The following is a 20,185-nucleotide window of genomic DNA, read 5'->3' as shown; positions in this document are numbered from 1 at the left end:
CTGCAAGATGAAGAAGTTTGTTTGTTCGGGTTTTGGTGTCTTGTGTCGCAAATCCAATGACGCTGGTAGTGACGATTCTCTCTGACGAATCAGTGATCGGTTTCACAGGAGTATAAATGCAGGGCAGCCAACTCTCACGCATTCAGCGTGAGACTCACGCAATTGACCGAATTCTCACGCTCTCACGCCACACCCACTATTTCTCACGCCGAAGTGTCAACCCGGTCGGTCAAATGCCTGAAAGATGAGTTTATCTATATATCTACCTGTTGAGCCACTCGTGATCGAGCTTGTTATACCGCAAATTAGTTAAAATATCCCGTAATCTAGAGCGAGCGTGCATGTGAGACAGATATTGTGCTCCAAACCGCGCGCACGCACGGCAGAGAGGTAAGCGAGCGAGAGACCTTGCGTGTGCAGACCCCGGCTTAGGGGTGTAACCCTGGCATCCTGGCCAAATTCGCCCCTTGGCCTCTGTCCATCATGGCCTCCTAATCATCCCCATATACTGATTGGCTTCATCACTGTCTCCTCTCCACCAGTAAGCTGGTGTGTGGTGGGAGTTCTGGCGCAATATGGCTGCCGTCGCATCATTCAGGTGATGCTGCACATTGGTGGTGGTTGAGGAGATTCTCCCCTTCTATGTAAAGCGCTTTGAGGTCCCAGAAAACGACCTTTTTTCGCTCCTCCCAAAACAAACTCCAGCATATTCAGTTGTCAGACACGACTGGAACTTCAAAAGGGACTGGATCCTATGGTCAAAGTTAGCTGCTTTTTGGCAGCAAACCCACCAGATGTGTTTGGTGCAAACAGGGATAAAAAGTACACACATTTACTATATGTATAAGGTTCATAACTTCATTATAACAATATTTGCACTCCAAAACGTAAGACCTATTGCTTATTTCACATATTCTCAAACTACCATACCACAAATGGCATTCTGGACTGAGCGAGCGGACTGAACGAGCGGGATCTGTAGAAGGTCGCTCTCTGCTCCTGAGGAAATATTACCGCTCTGCTCCGCTCACATGCTCTGCCTCAAAGCAAGATATTTCAGAGTACTTTAGTAGGAAGAGGTGTCTACTGTCTAAGTTACATAAATTAACCACTGGATTACCCCAGGGTTCGGTGTTTAGCCCTTTTCTTTTCTCGATATGCACTACATCAATGCAATTTAACAATTTAACCAGAATTCCTTTACCCAAATCATTTAACAACGAATACAGATCATCACTAAACTCTCTTTATAGAGTGCTGCTGGGATAACGTATTTTTGTAGGCCAAACCCAGAAACGAGTTATCATTAGCACTTCCAGGTCCATCATCCTTAAGTCAATGTTTTTGTTAATGGGTGTTTGGTTAAATACCTGAAATAAGGTCTGTGGGTTAACAGAAGCTCAAGATATTTTGCCCCCTTGTGATTTTTACTTGTCTTGAAACTGCTAACAAGTTGCTAATTGGGACTACAGAGGTTGTTGGACATTAAACGTCATCATGCCGGACAGGTAACTCATCTACACCATAGTTGCTTTCGCAGTTTACAATCACACTCTTGCAAACTATTCTAACTCAAACATTCAGGGAAACTGATTTTTAAATAAAGACTGAAAGAGCTGTCAGAAGCTTAATGGTGGTGACATTGAAATCATGCAAACGTGATGTAGTTCGTTTATTGCCTTTCTTTTTACTTCTGCCAAATAGATTTAGGCTACAAAATTAATAAAAGCTGTGTTCAATTGACCTTTGTCTAAGCCCCGCCCCCCTTAGTTACTGTTGCTACGTCCGTCAAACTTCGTCTGGGCTCTGGTGTTTCCTATCAACATGGCTTATGCTGTGACAGCTCTTCCTGATGAAATTTTATCCAACTTTTATAAATCAGCAAATAAAGTGTCCGATAGAAGTAGGCAAAAGGGGCTGCAATATGCGTTCGAAGGCTATATCCATGACATACAGGTGAAACGCAAGGAACAACAAGGCATCCAAATAGAGGCAAAAGAATACCGGTCACAGTCAAAAAATGAACCACCGCATATCCTACTGATCGAGACGGAGGCTGGGACTAACAATATCAAAGAGCAACACTGTTCATGCAAAGCTGGGTAGGTTTTTATTCACTTCTATAATAGTTATTACAAAGCAAACGGACCAATGTTACGCGAGTATAACGTTGTATCTATTAGCAGCGTGTAGCGTATCAACAATCGGTATGCTACAGTAGATAACGTTAACGTTAGCTGACTAGGTGATGTTTTGGTTATCTCCACAGGGTTTTAATAAAACTGTCTAACTAGTATAACTTCACAGTGAGGTTAAAAGCAAAATTTACCTTAGAGCACACAAAGGTGTGCTTGTCGATCCTCGAGGGGTTTAGCTGACTGTGAGGACATCCACACAGTTTAATCCAAAGACGACAGTTGTCAGGATTTGACTTCGGTTTTGGGAAGGGAAAAAAACGGACACCCCCCTCCAACCTCTCTGGGAAACGCGTATCGGTGTTACAAATGCCCCAGGCACAACGTTTAACCATGTTTTTGATAAAGACGATAATGGCCTGCCGAGATGCTCGCGTTAAAGTCAATGGAGCGCTGTGAAAAAGTGTCGGACCTCTGTCGGAGCTCGTTCTTGGCTGCGCTGTGATTGGTCAATCTACATTCTAGGGCGTGGCTTAGCCAAAGGCGAATTGTTAAGATCATGATGAACAAAACGTGTAAGAATAATAAAGTCTTACAGCTAAAATTAAGCTCTGCGACCTATAAGCCAAAGGAAAAATCCTATTGTTTTTTCCTTCTTCTCCAGAGAACCAGGGTGATGCGAACTTACAGACTTCAAAATACATCAACACTGCAGAGTTCCATTTCATTTATTGTGTCACACACCTACAGTACATTGCTACACTAGTCTGTACTTTTCTAAGCAATTTTGGGACTTTGCATTGTTTTTCTCATTACTGTCTCTTAAGGATGAATAGCTTTTTTGAGAGTCCTCTATTTGATGTCGCTTTGGATAAAAGCATCTGCTAAATGTAATGTAAAGAAGGAGTCCGAGATAATGAACTATAATGACTAAGCAGTCCAGTATGACTAAGTATGTGACCTGATATGAGTTCATGCAGCGCAGGAATGCTGGCAGCCTGAAGGTGCTGGACATCAGAAGCTTCTGGATCTCCTCACATGAGCTCTGAGGGAGGGGGAGAGGGTGAACGCTAATGTCCTTCTCCCAGACATCCACAACACTACAACAAGAGAAAGAAAAACAGATATGAGAGAGAGAGAGAGAGGGAGAAATAGAGAGAGAGAGAGAGAGAGAAAATTAAGCCACACACACACACGTCTCGTATCACTTCTGCCAGAAAAAAAAAGGCAAATGTGTGAGAACATTGGTTGAATCTGAGCTAAATGAAGTCCATTTACATGTATATTGATTTTTAGCAAAAAAGTAAACAGTGGAGTTCACTGGGAAACCACTATTGAAAATGCTTTTATTTTGCATTCTTTTCTAGTTTAATACTTTATTACTTATTATATTATCACTGGAACAATCACAGTAAAAATATCAATATTACTAATTTACTTATATTAAGTTTACATTAACTTTATTTAGTGCATTGTTTCTCAACCGATGCGTAGTGACCCAAAAGTTTGAGTGGGTCATGGAGGGTGTAGTCAAAAAGAGTGAACAACAAACAATGCAAGACTTTTTTTTTGGAAGACGTGCGTGAAAGCTGTTGACTCTTCTGTCATGGGGAGACCGCACTGTGGTAGCAGCCGTTGTGTGTGCTGGCGCGCAAAATACACTGCAGCTATTAACACCAGACAGAAGGAGATTCACATCACCACATGGAAAGAAGCGTAAATGGATGGAGAAGCATAGCTTACTGTAAAGCTACGTCTTAGTTGGTGCTTATCTTGGCGAAAGCCGAATACAAAATAGCATGAAGTTTTAACATCTACTCTCGTGTAATGGAAATCATGAAGATCTGGATACGTCCAGTGACTGCGGTGAATAGTGCTGCTGGCAACAAGGGAAAGACCTTGTGACAGCCTGGAGAGACAGCTGACAGGAGGAAAGAGACCCCAATGGGGCTGGTAAGGGTTAGCTACCCTTGTCGGCAGTATACAGCTCTGTGTTTACAGGATGCTGGAGACACCCGCCAAAGACTTCGAAGAAAAAATACCCCTAGAGTCTGCGAGAGCTGGGGCGGAAGATGACTCAATGTTGGACAACATGGTTAACGACTTTGGAATGGAAACGGATATGAGTATGGAGAGTACTTCACAAAAGACTAGTTCAAGTCATTGAACTCCAAGCTTGTGTCTGTGGCTGGAGCAAGGTGACAACGGTCAGGGTTTTGAAGATTCATCAAGGGAAAACACAGATCTATGCTTTGCATTGGAAAGATTAACTGGTACAGTTGAAAAGAAGCTGGATAAATTTGGGGACATCATTTACGCATATGGAATTGAGAGGTTTGGTGTGGAAAAAAGGAAGGAAAAAGTACAAACTACTCCTGGAATGTCTAGACGGCAGCAGAAAATTGAAGGGTTAGTTAAAGGAGACAGCTGAGGAAGCAATGGAAAAGAGCAATAAAGAGCAGAACAAAGTCAGAAGGAGGGACTCAATCTCTTACAAAGGGCCATAAAAGATAAGCTTGCAACATTACGCAGAGCTGTCAATTCCTTCCCATTTCACTATTAAACGTCGAAGGTACGTTTTTCTTCAGCATTATTGCTCAGAGATTGTCAACCTACCTATTAAAGAATGGCTTCATTGACACTTCAGTTCAAAACGCGGGCATTCCAGGGTTCTCAGGATGCTCAGAACACATCAATGTTATCTGGCAACGAATTCAATCAGCTAAAAAGGAGAAGGAGCTCCATGTGACATTCCTGGATTTGGCTAATGCATATGGTTCAGTGTCACATGAGCTTCTTTGGGCAGCATTTGATTTTTTCAGGGTACCGATGTCGCTAACAAATTTAGTGAAAGCCTATTTTGGAGATTTGCAATTTAGTTCCTCAACTCCAGAATTCAGCACTACATGGCAATATTTAGAGGTTGGAATAATGGCAGGATGCACCATTTATCCACTGGCTTTTACCATGGCAATGGAAGTAATCATTAGGGCATCAAAATGGGTAGTAGGAGGAGAGCGCTTGGCTTCTGGGATGCGATTACCACCAATCAGAGCATACATGGATGACATGACAACCATGACTACAACAATAGCCTGCACTAATCGGTTATTGGGTAAGTTAACCGATAACATTGAATGGGCACGAATGCAATTTAAGCCCTCTAAATCAAGGAGCATCTCGATAATTAAAGACAAGGTAGTAGATAAAACATTCTTCATTAATGGTGAGGCAATACCAACAGTTTCTGAGAAGCCAGTGAAGAGTCTTGGGAGATGGTACGATGGGGATCTAAAGGACACAGTTCGAGTGGGAGAAGTTAGACGACAAGCAGTGGAAGGGTTGAAGAGCATAAACAGCTACGCTCTACCAGGAAAACTAAAACTCTGGTGCTTTCAGTTTGGTCTACTGCCGAGGTTGCTGTGGCCACTGACTGTGTACGAGGTTTCTTTGACAACAGTGGATAAGCTGGAAGGGCTAATAAGTTCATATATCAGGAAATGGTTGGGAGTTCCACGCTGCCTCAGCAGAGTCGGACTTTATAGTAAAGAAGTATTGCAGCTGCCAGTCTCTGCTTTTACCGAGGAGTTTAAGTGCGCCAAGGTCAGACTGGAAATTACCTTAGTAGAGTCACGCGACAAATGTTTAAAGGAGGCAGCACCTGTGTTAAAAACTGGTAGAAAGTGGTTAGTAAAGAAATCTGTGGAAGAGGCAAAGGCTGCCCTTCAAATTGGTGATATCGTAGTACAGATAAAGCATGAAAGAGGGGGTTTTGGGCTCAGTTTAACTCCTCCTAAATGGCACAAGGCAGCCCCAGCTCAAAGGAGGAAGCTAGTAGTCAATGAGGTGCGAAAGCAGGAGGAGAGTATGAGGTGTATAAAGGCCATTTCCCAGGCCAAGCAGGGAGAGTGGATGAGATGGGAGAGTGTGGAACAATGCAAGATGGGCTGGCAAGACCTTTGGTCAATGGAAGAAAGTAGGATCAGTTTCCTTAGTAGGTCAACATATGATGTTCTCCCATCACCACAGAACCTAAACCTCTGGATAGCTAGAGGATCCCTCTTGTCCTTTGTGTTTATCACCTGCCACATTAAGGCACATTTTGACAGGATGTAAGGTGGCTCTTAGCCAAGATCGGTTTACTTGGCGCCATGACCAAGTACTCCGATGTTTGGCTTTAGCATTGGAAGACAAGGGTAACATGACCAATAAGTTGCCACCTGTTCTAGGAAAACAGTACACACAGAAGACAATATTCCTCCGCCTAGGCGAGCAACCACCAAGAAAAGGTGTTAAAACCAATTCTCGCCCAGGACAACTGGAAGCTGCTAGGGACTGGAAATGCTGGCTGATCTTGATCAACGGCTTATTTTTCCACCTAAGATTGCCACCACTAACCTCCGACCAGATATTGTTTTGTGGTCTGGATCAGCACGCATTGTTCAACTGATAGAGTTAACAGTGCCATGGGAGGATGCTGTAGATGAGGCATAAGAGAGGGAAAAACTGCTGTATGCTCAGCTGGCCACTGAAGCAAAACAGCGAGGATGGAGAGTCTAGGTTTATCCAGTGGAAGTGGGTTGTCGAGGATTTGTGGCACACTCCACAACCGGTTCCTCAGAGACGTCGGATTCGGTGGCCAAGAGTTGCGTCGCACAGTAAAGAACTTATCTGAAGCAGCAGAGAGGAGCAGCAACTGGCTGTGGTTTAGATGGAAAGATTCTGGCTGGCTTTGTGCAGGCCGCCACACTACGGTTTCTAAGAATTCTTGAAAAACTTGAAGAGTCTGTTAGTTTATTTGTATAGTTTGCATAGTAATTACAGTTATTATGTTCCTGTGTATTTTGCGTGAATGAGGATTGGTGTTTGAACAGATATTGTGTTTTGGGGTAGTATGCCATACGGAACCGTTGCCACTGACCTGCTTTAACGACGGCAGTGGGGCTCGACAGCCTTAGTCAAACGGTTTGGCGCTTATGGTCGGGTTGAGGAGAGATTGTGAGAGATTGTGGTTAGGTCACATGTGAACTACGAGGAAGGATGTAACCCTCAGCAGCAGGAAGGATGTAAAGTTCAGTAAGCTGGGCTGAGTTGAGTCAGGGATGGAGGGGGGTGACTCTGGGCAGAGTCGACAGAGTTACTGTCGAGCCCTCTTGAGGTGTCTTGGGCTAGTCGACGAAACACTGAGGACGGAAGGTGCCCACTTGAAGACCCTAGAGATGTCCCCTACTCGGCTCAATCCAGACGGTTGTCATGGGGAGACCGCATTGTGGTAGCAGCCGTTGTGTGTGCTGGCGCGCAAAATACATTGCAGCTATTAACACCAGACAGAAGGAGATTCAAATCACCACATGGAAAGAAGCGTAAATGGATGGAGAAGCATAGATTACTGTAAAGCTACGTCTTAGTTGGTGCTTATCTTGGCGAAAGCAGAGTACAAACCAGCATAAGGTTTTAACATCTACTCTTGTGTAATGGAAATTCATGTCAGACGCAGTTTAAGAAAAGAGTACCTGAGAAAAACACGTTGCCTGATTCAGTATCTGCTGTCAGATGAGATGTTTTTAGGCTGTATGTCAGTGTCATTTATTCTAACTTTACTTCCGTAATGAAATAAAAAGTCTCTCACCTCAGAAAAACGAACTTTCCTGTCCTGACGTTAAACTGTGCTCGCGACACGCATTCAATTCTCCATGCAAATGCGGCGGTGTGCGCTGTGTATCACTTTCACTATATAAAAAATTATTTTTATTTTCATGTATTTTGTTATTTTCTATATTTTTGATGACTGTAGTGGCTCATACCAATAAACCACAATACCAAAAACTAGTTTGGGAATACTATTTATTAGCCTTACCATATACTGTTATTCCTCAGTGTTAGTGATATTCTTACAATTTATGCGTATTTAAAGGCGGACAGTACTTGTGTACTCATGTTTTAAGAACCTTGCATCTAAGGACCTTAATGTTTTCAGTTGACAAATTTTGAGAACCAAATTTGCTTGGTTAAAATTTCAAAAAAATGTGTGTCGCGGCTTCATGACAAATTCATGAAAATTTCATGACTTCATGAAAATTATTTGAGAATCCTTTGTTTAGTGATCTAGAACAGGGATTCCCGCTCGGGGTGCTGTGAAAAAATCCTTCAAACATTTTTAAATTGCTAAAATGTGTATAAAGCATTTAACAATCAACAATCTGCGCTGCTCTTGGTTGCACAGGTCATAATGGAAATAAGCTCTTTAATTACATTGTCAGTAGATCACCCACATAACTTATTATTGGATTGCGGTCTCAAATTGGCCCTGTTTAGTAAATCAGACACTTAGTTTTTTATTTTTCTTTGTCAAATGGCTCACAGCATGGGTCTGGTCCATTGAGTGTTTCTGCTCAGGCTGCTGAAGACCGAACAATAAAAATAGGTCTTGCTCAGCTAGAAAGAAAATGAGAAGGAACATTAACTGAAGGTGAGAACAGAAACTGTTACTACCTCTGCGCAATATCTCTGCGCCCGCAGAAGCAGCTGGAATTTAAATTATATTAATCTGACAGATTGAATTTTTAATCATGTCACATCAATCTGTCAATACGCAGCACTGAAGACAGCAGAGAAGCGGAGAGACTTATGTCCTGACACACATTATGGTGATGATCTATTCAGGACATTTCATTGACATTTACCCATCTGTGCTGTAGTTCCACAGGAAGCGCACACACAGCTCTTAAAGTGGAAATGCAGGAGAAGCCCAGAGAGAGACGTGTCATGCAAAACTTCAACCAGGGAACCAAACATGCTTTTTGGTGGAAGTTGCTCAATTACATAACTGTGTTAATCGCGCTAATTGCATTTCATGTTACAAGAGGGTATTTAATTATTTTTTGATATCTGAGAATTTTTATCTAAAGACATTATTTACTATGCAATGGGAAGTCTGACCTAGGACTGTGCTTCAAAGTCAATGCTTCTTTCCTACTCTTGAACAGATATTGTTTTAATTTCTTCAGGACCTTAATGTTTTAAGTCATCTCTGAATTTATACAAAACAACAAACCGAGGTGTTGGATCATAATTCATAGAGGTCTCAGGTCTGTTAGTTGTAAAAAAAAAAAATATTTCTAAATGTGTTTAGACTACTATAACTAAAATTGCAACATCTTCAACTGAAAAAAGTAGACCTCCTGATTCCCTAAACCGATCATTAAAATTTCTGTCAAAATGCCAGTTGATATTTCTGATGGCAATGTTTTCTCCTCTTTTCTTCATCAGTGCCATTTCAAATGTCAAGGCCATCTTGTCATTTGACATTTAACATCCTATAGAGCACTTTAAAGTTTCAGCTGGAATCGAACACACAGACCAGCTTACAGACTTTCTGATGCACGTCATTTCTGATGTTCAGGGTGTACAGGTTGTGACGACAGATCTTTTCTTCCGTATTGTGATGTACATCCGAATGAAATGGATTTTCGAAAAAGATGATTAGATGGAGGCAGATCTGAATGCGAGCTTGACTAAACGAATGGAGAAGTCCTGCATGCGACACCAGACAGAAGTCTGTAGTTCCAATGAAAGATCCAGTAATGAAATTGATAAAAAAGGTCAAAGAAAGAAAGAAAGAAACAAACAAACATGCTCATGAGTTCACAATAAACATGCATTTAAAAAATATATGAATTTTCATTTCGTGCCAACTTTATGTTCCCAGACTGATACAGCAAACAAATGAGCAACTGGTCACTGAATTTGCCAAAGTTTGTATGTTTCAAAGCATTGAATCTTTGACGAATATTCAAGAGTTTAAGAAACTTCAGAAAGAAAATTCTGCTGTTCGGTTTATACTTGCATCTAAGGTTGAATATTTTATATCTAACACAATTTTAAAAATCTGTCACCATTTAGAGAACTTACTCTACAAACTGTCACAGACAATGAGTGGAGACGGCTCTTTTGATTATAATGGGAGTAATTTAGTTTTGTGTAGTTTTGTTGTGTATGTTTGAGTAGAGACAATGTGACTGAAGTTTGTTTGTGGTTGCTGTCCAATGTTTCAACTTGCTTCTCATATGTATAATTCATCTGATGTCCTGCCACACGTATGTATTACATTAATGAACCCAATTCTAAAGAAAGAAAATAAAATGAAATAAAGTACCATTTATTTGTAAAAGATTTAATTTACTGAATTATCAAAAACATTAAAATAGGGGATTATATATGGGATCATACAGAAGTAAACAAGACATTAAAGTAAGCGTTTGTGCATTTATTTATAGTGTGATCTGCCGCTGAAGCGGGCGAATTTGAACGCAGGCAATATAAAAAACAAAGAGATGGATGTGAGAAAAAAAGAAAAGAGATTTTTTTTAAACATTTATGATACGAGCTCTTATGTTTTACTTGTATCGGACTGTCACTGTAATACTTATCAGTTGTGACACATCACTGTCTTTAATGACAACCCTTCGCAACTCTTGATAACTTGTATGTAAAATATTTGAAGTGACTCCCATGAGCGCAGAATAGTGACGAATGTTCTGATATGACTGTTCAGACTGAGGTCGCATTGAAAAACATCTGTCCTGTTTCGGATTTAGTTCCACTTATGGAAGTGGCACGAATCAGAATTGGAAAGATCATATTCCATGTGGTTTGTGCTGGATTTGGGCCACATTGACCTGCAGTCTGAATGTACCTAAGAGAGCAGTTGAAATGTGGACCAGACATCAGTTCCCTCTGATTAGCATAACGGCTCAGGGCCTGTATACGAGCTCCATGAATCATGTTTGATCCCACCACCTCTACACACTCAAACGCATCTCTTAGCGCCGGGTAGGAAAAGAGGCAGAGTTAATGTACACTTGGAAAAAAAAAAGGAGAGCGAGACGAGGTAAGGGTGTAAAGAGTCGTGACGACCTTCTGTCAGAGAGACAATACCGTGCAGAACGCCCACCCACAATTCCTCTGTGATTCACTCGCTGATTCCAGCACATCTTTGGCTCCTCAAGCTCTCACAAAGGGAACATTTACCGTTTTGAAGAAGGATGAGAGTAACTGTGCCGATATTTCTCAGAGCTTGTGGATTTACAGTATATTTATGGCTACTAGCGGTCATATTTTCACAATTTTTAAAGTGGCATGTCCTTTACTTTAGTACTAATTATTTTAAAATTATCAATTGACCACTTCTGATATTGAAATCACAATTATTAATGTTAATAAATAATGCCCTGCAAAGGCAAAACGCAGAAACTGCATATTGTTAAAAACTAGCCTCTTTTTATATTTTTACATTAGAATATTTTAGTATTTATGTGTGCAAATTTACTTTGTAATAATGACATAATAAATGTATTAACATTTATTGGTCAAAGTCAGCATCCAAAATGTTTACTGAAACTACACTACAAAAATATTGTCTCGTCAATCTAGTTAACGTGTTTGCTGTTTGATGTTTCGAACGGTTTCTCTCTGATGCTGAAACTGAGAAGAGCGTCTTAAAAGTTTTAATTTCAATTTTCAATTTAAAATTAGCTTTATTAGCATGACTGTGTATCACATTGTTGCAACAAAAAAACAAACAAAAAAAACAAACAAACATTATGTATAGATCGTGTCATGTTAAAATTTCAGGCACTTTATACATTCACAGAAACAAGGCAGGTATTGGTTGTTGGTTGTTAAACACTGAAAAATCCTTTTCTTAACCCTATAAAGCCCATTGCATTTAAATGATCAACATGATCATGAATGTTGTCGAGAAACCTCATGCACATAATCTACTACATGCCTTCTGTCGTCTGATTGATAGTTTATACTTCTTTAGCAAGTTAAAGGCCTTTTAGTATCATTGTAAAAATGTCCACCTTCAGCCCGTGTCTTTTTGCAGTGAAATATTTACTGTTGTTTTTTTTTAAGTAAATGAAAGAATAACTTTCAAGATGACTGAAGCAACTTAGATAATTTTGAAAAATCATGGTAAAATGTGAGTGTCAAATATAATTTTCGTTGAGTATGAGCTCCGTAAAGCCGGATGTATCGAAAAAAATACATGCAATATTTTTTAAATGAAAAAAGAAACAAAAACAAAACGTTTTGTCTAAAGGTCCATTTCAAAACATTAGATTTTTCTAAAAGAAATTGCATTTCAAGCTTTACAGGTTTAATCAGTATTTTGAATTCCAAACAAAAATATATCTAAACATTTTCACAAGATAAATTCATGTGAGAATTGTGAAGGATTCACAGACTTGTTTTCACAGAATATATCTCGTCTATTTTCCTTTGCATTTAGCAGATTTTTTCTTGTTTTAAAATAAACTAGTTAAGTTTATTTTTCATGCTAATGTTGTTTACCAGGGTTTAAAAGTGCCCTTAACATTGGGTCTAAAGAAGATGCATTTTAAAACAAGATGCTCTCAGAGTTAACAGGGTGCATCCTTTTAAATTACTCAACAAAACACCATATGTCATTTGATCTACATCAGAGATGAGGAGGAATCTGATTAGATTTGGAAATGAATATGAGTAAAATGAACAGATGTCAGGGTGAACGGATGGCTTACTCTTTGAGATTGCTGTCAGAGCAGAGGACGTAGAGCACTTTGACTGCTTGAACAGCCTGGCATGACTGATGTTCTCTGGGATGAACGTCACCTGTGGAGATGAAGCTTTCGCCAGGAAATGAGGCGACCAAAGTGTCCGTGTTCAGAAGCCACAGCTGATAATTAAAACAGAAAGTAATTACCTGAAGGTCGGATATAAAGGGGACATATCATGTCAAAACGTGCTATGCAGACATACTGCGATAACAGACATTTGTAGAAAACTCCAATAAGTTGATGTTTTTGTTGCAAGAAACCATGATTGTCAAATTACATGATTGTAATTTGACTTTAGAGAGAAATCTTTAAACATGGACCAAAATGAACAGTTCTGTACATATACGAGGTTTAACGTCCATACCAGAATCACAGCTGTACTATCTGGCGTTTGGATGGAAAAGCGAAATATACTCTGTGCCGATGACAGCTCGACCAGCCTTGAAGCTACGGTTTGCTCCAAGAACCGCTGCCTGTAGAAAAAAAGCTACATAAACATGATCTACACATACAAACAAAATGAAGAAATCCAATGAACTCACTAACCTTATTGAATCTGACTTGGGCTCCAAACTGAGCCGTGTTATATCACACCCTCCATCTTCACCTGGCTTTACTAATATTTCAGTTATGTAAAACTTCAGCACCTCTGAAACACGAAGAGCAGTGAAATATATTAAACACAGAATATTACACATTATCAACAGCCGGAGGTGTAAGATTAGAAGAGATTACTTCTCATATAACATCTGCACCCTCAACATTTCATAGAAACAACTAGAGTTTTCTTGTCATAAAGAACAAAGTTGAAGTATAATCCAGAGCTCAAGTATTGTTTTCCAGGCCAAATATTAAAAAAATATATTTTTCGAATGCTGCTCTTGTTAGATTCATTGCTGTGTCTGTGTTCTTTAATTTGTGCGTCATCAGTAGATCAAGCACAACAATTTCTGTACAAGTTTGGCACCATAATGCAGAGTTAAAGGGATAGTTCACCAAAAAATGAAAGTTCTGTCATCATTTACTCTCCTTCATGTCGTTCCAAACCTGAATGAAGAAGTGAAAGAAATGAAGATCTTTTTGATGAAATGTCTGTCCCTCCATTGACAGCTACACAACTGCCACTTTGACCCATCAAAAGTTTCATAAAGAGATCGTAAAACTAATCCATATGAATTGAGTGCTTTAGTCCAAATTTTCTGAAGAGACTCGATCATTTTATATGATGAACAGATTTAATTTAGTGTTTTATTCACATTCACTAAATTTCAAGTGTGGAACATGTATACGAAATAAGCAAAGTATTTATCATAATGTACTTTAAATAACATTAACAAATAATGTCAGAAGATATCAGTTCTGGTTTTGTTCATAAATATCAGTAGTGATGTTGTACAATGAGGACGTTGTGACGATTCTTTAGTCTCCCAATGTGTAGTGTTCATTACTGTCCTAACCAGAGCTCGATTTTGTGTACACTATACAGATTCACGACCTAAAAAGCTAGAGAGCTGATTGAGACGCACCGATTATCATTATTAATAGCCTACATACTCTTTTCTCTTCATTCCCTCTTCTCTCCACATTCACTCGTCTCGTCTACAAACAAATATCAATGTGCAATTAATCTACAATGCCAAAATCAATGAACCTGCCTGATGTGGGCACAACTCACATAATCTCTAGTGTGTGAACAGACATCAAATCTGACATCTGAATATGTGCAAGAGCGAACAAGATTTGAGAACTTCATCGGATGGGAAGAACTTCAGTGCATTTCTCATAGAAAGAAACTGTCTACATGAGCATCTGCACCTCCTTTCGTCACACTGAAGACGCAAGTCATTCGGGTTTGTAAAAACATGAGGGTGAGTAAATGATGTCAGTATGTTCGTTGAACTATCCCTTTAAAATAGTAGCAATAAAACACAATCAACAAAAAACTTACAATCGGACTATTTTTGCTTCAAAAGCAGAGCACTTTTATAAATACCCAAGAGTCTGAAAACAATTCAAAGCGTCTCAGGCTGGTGTTGCTTACCGAAAAAATGAATGGCCCATATGCATCAGGGGTTATATATGACATGATGCGGTTATAAATGTAAAAAAAGCACTGGTTTAATTCATTTGCAGTCATGCAGTCATGCTTTGCGTTGCATACCTGCAGAGAGCTCCTCACCCAGCACTGCAGAGCAGCTCGTGCAGGACAGCATCACACGCTTACTGACACCCTTCTGCTGCGGGACACACACATACTGAGGTGACGGGCCAATGTGTTAGGGCTACGTTCATAGGCTGGTTATATGGTCATACAGTACATATTACAGTTTAGTCAGTTCACTCGGCAGCCATATTAATATTCATAACACCCCCAGCTGGAAACAGCAGCAATTCCCAGCCATGCAACTGTAAGTGCTCCGTACCTAAAAAACCTTTCCATTTCCAGCTTCTGGAATATGAAAGGTCTGTCATTAACAAAATGTGTAAAAAAATTAAATAAATAATTGATGGTGTTTACTGGATTTGTCATTTTCAATCATTTAACTATTATTAAAGTTATAGTTAAAAATTATCAAATCAATATTTGTCCTTAATTTACAGAAAATATAAACTACTGTTCAAACTGGGGATAGGTAAAAAAATATATTTAAATGTATTACTTTTCAGCAGGGATACCTTATATTCAAAAGTCACAGTAAAGATATTTATATTGTTACAAAAAGATTTCTATTCCACATTTTTTTTAGAATGTTCTATTCATAAATGAATCCTGAAAAAAAATCACAGTTTCAACAAAAATATGAAGTAGCACCACAACATTGATAATTTTTGAGCCGCAAATCATCATATTATAATGATTTCTGAAGGATCATGTGACACTGAAGACTGGAGCAACAATGCTGAAAATTCTGCTTTATACACAGGAATAAATTACATTTTAAAATATATCACAATAGAAAATATTACAATATTAAAGTTTTTATTCTATTTTTAATCAAATAAATGCAGCCTTGGTGAGAAACAGCTTTCAAAAACACGTTAAAAATTTTTAGTCACACCAAACTTTTTAACTAGAGATGCACATCTATCGGCCCTCAAATCGATATCTGCCAATATACATTAATTTTTAATGTTATCGTTATTGGTCCGATAAGAAGATTTGGCTGATATCTTAAAGCCGATAAATAATGGATTATTTCCTTCAGCTGAGACACTTCAGATGCGCACTGTTTCGCTATAATGCTTTTGAATTGCTTGAAATATGATTAATTTTTTTTCTTTTAGGGAGGGTAAGGAAAGTTGGCCATAGGAACGTAAAATTAATTTAAAACTTACACTGGTTCAAACTAGGCTACTGTACTTTTTTTTTTTGATTTATGTTGAAATGCTTGGGACGTGGCTTTTAATGGTGAGACTTTTGTTTTTCAAATCAAGCTCTCAAAAATTATATACAAATTTTGATTTAGATTTATCGGCCAATATATCGCCTTTCAAAGAATTATCGATTATCGGCTAAAATGTTCATATCTGTGCATCTCTATTTTCAACTGTAGTGCAAGATAATCAATAACTTCAAACCAACATTTGGTGACAAAATAGCTAGCCTGGCTTGTTTTAGGCTACATCTGCAACTTTGGTAACAGGGTTAGAGAATTGCAAACCTCATATAACATGAACAGAAAATAAAAATCTTTTTTTTTTTTTTTACCTTTTCAATAAGCATTTGTTTAAAAGGTGTTTCATACCCCTAATGACACAAATTAAATGAAAACTGCCAGTAATTCTTCAGCTTGTTTCTAAACTTGTGCCTCAACTGTATACTGAAAATATCTATAAAAAAAACATTAAAAAAAACATCATATACGGAAACCAATAAGAAAACAGACTGTGTGCAGAAGTCATTTGGGATTGAAAAAGTGCCTGTAACTGCTTGGCATGGCCACGGGCTACACACAGATTGAGGCTGAGAAAGAGAATCAATCCCTCGTAAAGACATGATGGGCTCTTCTCCACAGCCCGGCCGGCCCTAATGTTCCTGAGAGTGGATTTCCTCTCCGCCTCTTCAGCCTTTATTGTGATGAAAGGAAACCATCCTCTGCCTCCTCTGACAACCCTGAGGCTGTGAGAACCGAGTTACAACCGAGCACTACTTATCACAACTGCACTGTCTTTGTGTGAGCTCAGCTTTCAGAAGAAAGCTTCACCATTTCAGCTCGGAGAAATCAGACTCAAAGCACTTTGTTGCGTTAGTTAGGCGAACTTCATAATTTAATGCCCTATTATGCTATTTTAAAGGTTCCTAATTATGGTCTGGAGGTCTCCTAAAATAGGTTTACATACATCCAAGGTCAAAAAACATATTTACATTTACTCCTAATAAACATTGCAGCATCGCCTCTTTCCTCACAGTGTCCGGTCCACTCTGCTCTGATTGGTCAGATGGCCCAGTCTGCTGTGATTGGTCTACTCTGCTCTGATTGATCAGATGGCCCACTCTGTAGTGATTGGTCTACTCTGCTCTGATTGGTCAGATGGCCCAGTCTGCTGTGATTGGTCTACTCTGCTCTGATTGGTCAGATGGCCCAGTCTGTTGTGATTGGTCTACTCTGCTCTGATTGGTCAGATGGCCCAGTCTGTTGTGATTGGTCTACTCTGCTCTGATTGGTCAGATGGCCCAGTCTGTTGTGATTGGTCTCCTCTGCTCTGATTGGTCAGATGGCCCAGTCTGTTGTGATTGGTCTACTCTGCTCTGATTGGTCAGATGGCCCAGTCTGTTGTGATTGGTCTACTCTGCTCTGATTGGTCAGATGGCCCAGTCTGTTGTGATTGGTCTACTCTGCTCTGATTGGTCAGATGGCCCAGTCTGTTGTGATTGGTCTCCTCTGCTCTGATTGGTCAGATGGCCCAGTCTGTTGTGATTGGTCTCCTCTGCTCTGATTGGTCAGATGGCCCTGTCTGTTGTGATTGGTCTACTCTGCTCTGATTGGTCAGATGGCCCAGTCTGTTGTGATTGGTCTGCTCTGCTCTGATTGGTCAGATGGCCCAGTCTGTTGTGATTGGTCTGGTCTACTCTGCTCTGATTGGTCAGATGGCTCAGTCTGTTGTGATTGGTCTACTCTGCTCTGATTGGTCAGATGGCCCAGTCTGTTGTGATTGGTCTGTCAATTACAGCACGTGTCGGAAACAAAACGTTCATTATCATACCTAAATTTTAGTTTCGGATTTTCCTCAGCATTTGATACACAGTGATACGAACAGTACAATGGCGTCGGTTTTCCCTTATCAATTCAAGTACGAGTCCTCATCCTTTAAAAAGTGCATCAAATTGGATTTACTTTTGCAGAGCAGAAAACACATTCTCTATATTTCAACAACGAAAACCAAACTCTTCCAGTCTCAAATACTACCACCATGTTTGAGGGCGGGGCAAAGTAGATGCTGTTCACCGACAGCCAATGAAAAACAGGCTGGCATTATGCAAATTTGTAACAAACCTACGCATGTTCGTGCAGGAAGTAAGACTGGAATTACTGACGACTCGTTTCAGAAACGTTTTTTACTTTTGGGAGACAATAACTCCATTTGATCTTTAAAACTTATCAGACCTTTTACATTCACAAACACACTGCAGGAAATGTAAAGCATAATAGGGGCACTTTAATCATAAGTCTTTACCTCTGCAGAGGCTTTCTGAGACAAGCTCCCTTCCCGTGTGAGGGTCTGTTCACAGCTGATGTCCCGTGCCAACAGAATAAACGTGTCGCCAAGCAGACAGTCTCCATCTCGTGGGAGCAGCTTCCTGTTTGCGAAGGGATCGGGGTGGCAGCACCAGTCGTCCACTAATGCATTCCAGTTTCCATTGGGCAAAGGAAGAACTCGCCCAAAAGCCCTTTAAGATTAAGAAGATAGTCTCACTTTCAACACTTTGAAATAATGTGTCTGGTTGAACTTTTAACTGTTATTTGATGCATTACTTGACCAAATCAGTAAAACCAGAGGTGATAAAAAAGAAACACTCCTAACCTGTCTTGAAGCACCATGGACCCGCAAGACTGGCACTGGAAGGAATACGACACATTGACCCGCAGTCGTCCAATTACACTGCAAGGAGCTTCTGGGATAAGAAACACAAAATAACCAAAACTAAAGCAGATGTTTTGGGCATAAAGATGATCGTGGTTTATTCATTGTGTTTACATTGTGTATTTATTGTACTATTCATTGTACTATTCAGTGTCAATTGTTTGTAGTTGATAATAGGCACACATCATGGATCCATCCATCCATCCATCCATCCATCCATCCATCCATCCATCCATCCGCCTGTCTGTCTATCATCTAATTATCCACCTATCCTTCCATGATCCATCCATCTATCCATCCATCCATCCATCCATCCGCCTGTCTGTCTATCATCTAATTATCCATCTATCCTTCCATGATCCATCCACCTTTCCATCCATCCATCCATCCATCCATCCGCCTGTCTGTCTATCACCTATATATCCATCTATCCTTCCATGATCCATCCATCCATCCATCCATCCAACCATCCGCCTGTCTGTCTATCACCTATATATCCATCTATCCTTCCATGATCCTTCCATCCATCCATCCATCCATCCGCCTGTCTGTCTATCACCTATATATCCATCTATCCTTCCATGATCCATCCATCCATCCGCCTGTCTGTCTATCATCTAATTATCCATCTATCCTTCCATGATCCATCCATCTATCCATCCATCCATCCATCCGCCTGTCTGTCTATCACCTATATATCCATCTATCCTTCCATGATCCATCCATCTATCCATTAAAGCTGCACGATTAATCGTTAAAATATTGTCTTTTAACAACACAGTGTCAGTTTCGTTATTTCTGTATTACAAAAATTTTAATTATCACAGAAGTACTGGGATAAAAGATTATATTTGGAATATAAACACGTATGTCTAAGGAAGCGATCAAAATAGCGCAAACCAACTTTAAGTATCTTGACTCTTCAAATCAAGATTGTATTGATTACACCGTTACATCGTAGGTGGCGACAAGTGACTGTTTAAAAAATGTATTTGTCATTAAATAATTCAGTCAAGAGATTCATTCAAAAACGCAGAGGCATCCAGTAATGAAACAAGTGAAGACTTTAAGAGTGAGTCATTGAATCAGTCCTTCAAAAAACATTCTAAAAGCCAAGTGATGATAACCAATTATGAATATGATGATACAGATTAGATGGGGTCAGAAACCACTAGGAAACATCTATTGAGTTACAAAGATTGTCAGAAATAACAAACAGTGTAAATAGCATGCACAATTTAAAAAACAAAAACGAATTTTTTTCAACAAAAAACATTGTATCCGATTAATATTTTCTCTGTAATGATGTGCAAACATTTTCATTCAAGTTTTGCATTTTACCATGTTATTACTACACTTAAATTG

The 20,185-nt window shown here is 39.5% G+C and overlaps 1 protein-coding gene across 4 annotated transcripts in view; it reads right to left on the bottom strand.

Moving 5' to 3' along the window:
- Window positions 1-20,185, bottom strand: part of ube3d (ubiquitin protein ligase E3D) — a 29,867-nt gene that overhangs the window by 4,895 nt on the left and 4,787 nt on the right. The window contains exons 3-9 of one of the 4 annotated variants that reach the window (XM_077206311.1): window positions 18,761-18,851; window positions 18,413-18,626; window positions 14,898-14,991; window positions 13,283-13,385; window positions 13,101-13,209; window positions 12,701-12,855; window positions 3,097-3,235 (exon numbers count right to left, since the gene is read on the bottom strand). In XM_077206311.1, the coding sequence (XP_077062426.1) occupies window positions 3,097-3,235; window positions 12,701-12,855; window positions 13,101-13,209; window positions 13,283-13,385; window positions 14,898-14,991; window positions 18,413-18,626; window positions 18,761-18,851 (905 nt within the window). The remainder of the gene's footprint in view (window positions 1-3,096; window positions 3,236-12,700; window positions 12,856-13,100; window positions 13,210-13,282; window positions 13,386-14,897; window positions 14,992-18,412; window positions 18,627-18,760; window positions 18,852-20,185) is intronic. The other 3 variants (XM_077206322.1, XM_077206333.1, XM_077206302.1) reach the window with 3 other exon arrangements.

This window comes from Siphateles boraxobius, unplaced genomic scaffold, assembly GCF_051911475.1.
Source record: "Siphateles boraxobius isolate OS27281-9 unplaced genomic scaffold, OSU_SipBor_1 12, whole genome shotgun sequence".
In the NCBI taxonomy this organism is placed as follows: Eukaryota; Metazoa; Chordata; class Actinopteri; order Cypriniformes; family Leuciscidae; genus Siphateles; species Siphateles boraxobius.
This window is presented reverse-complemented; position numbering and strand designations above follow the sequence as displayed.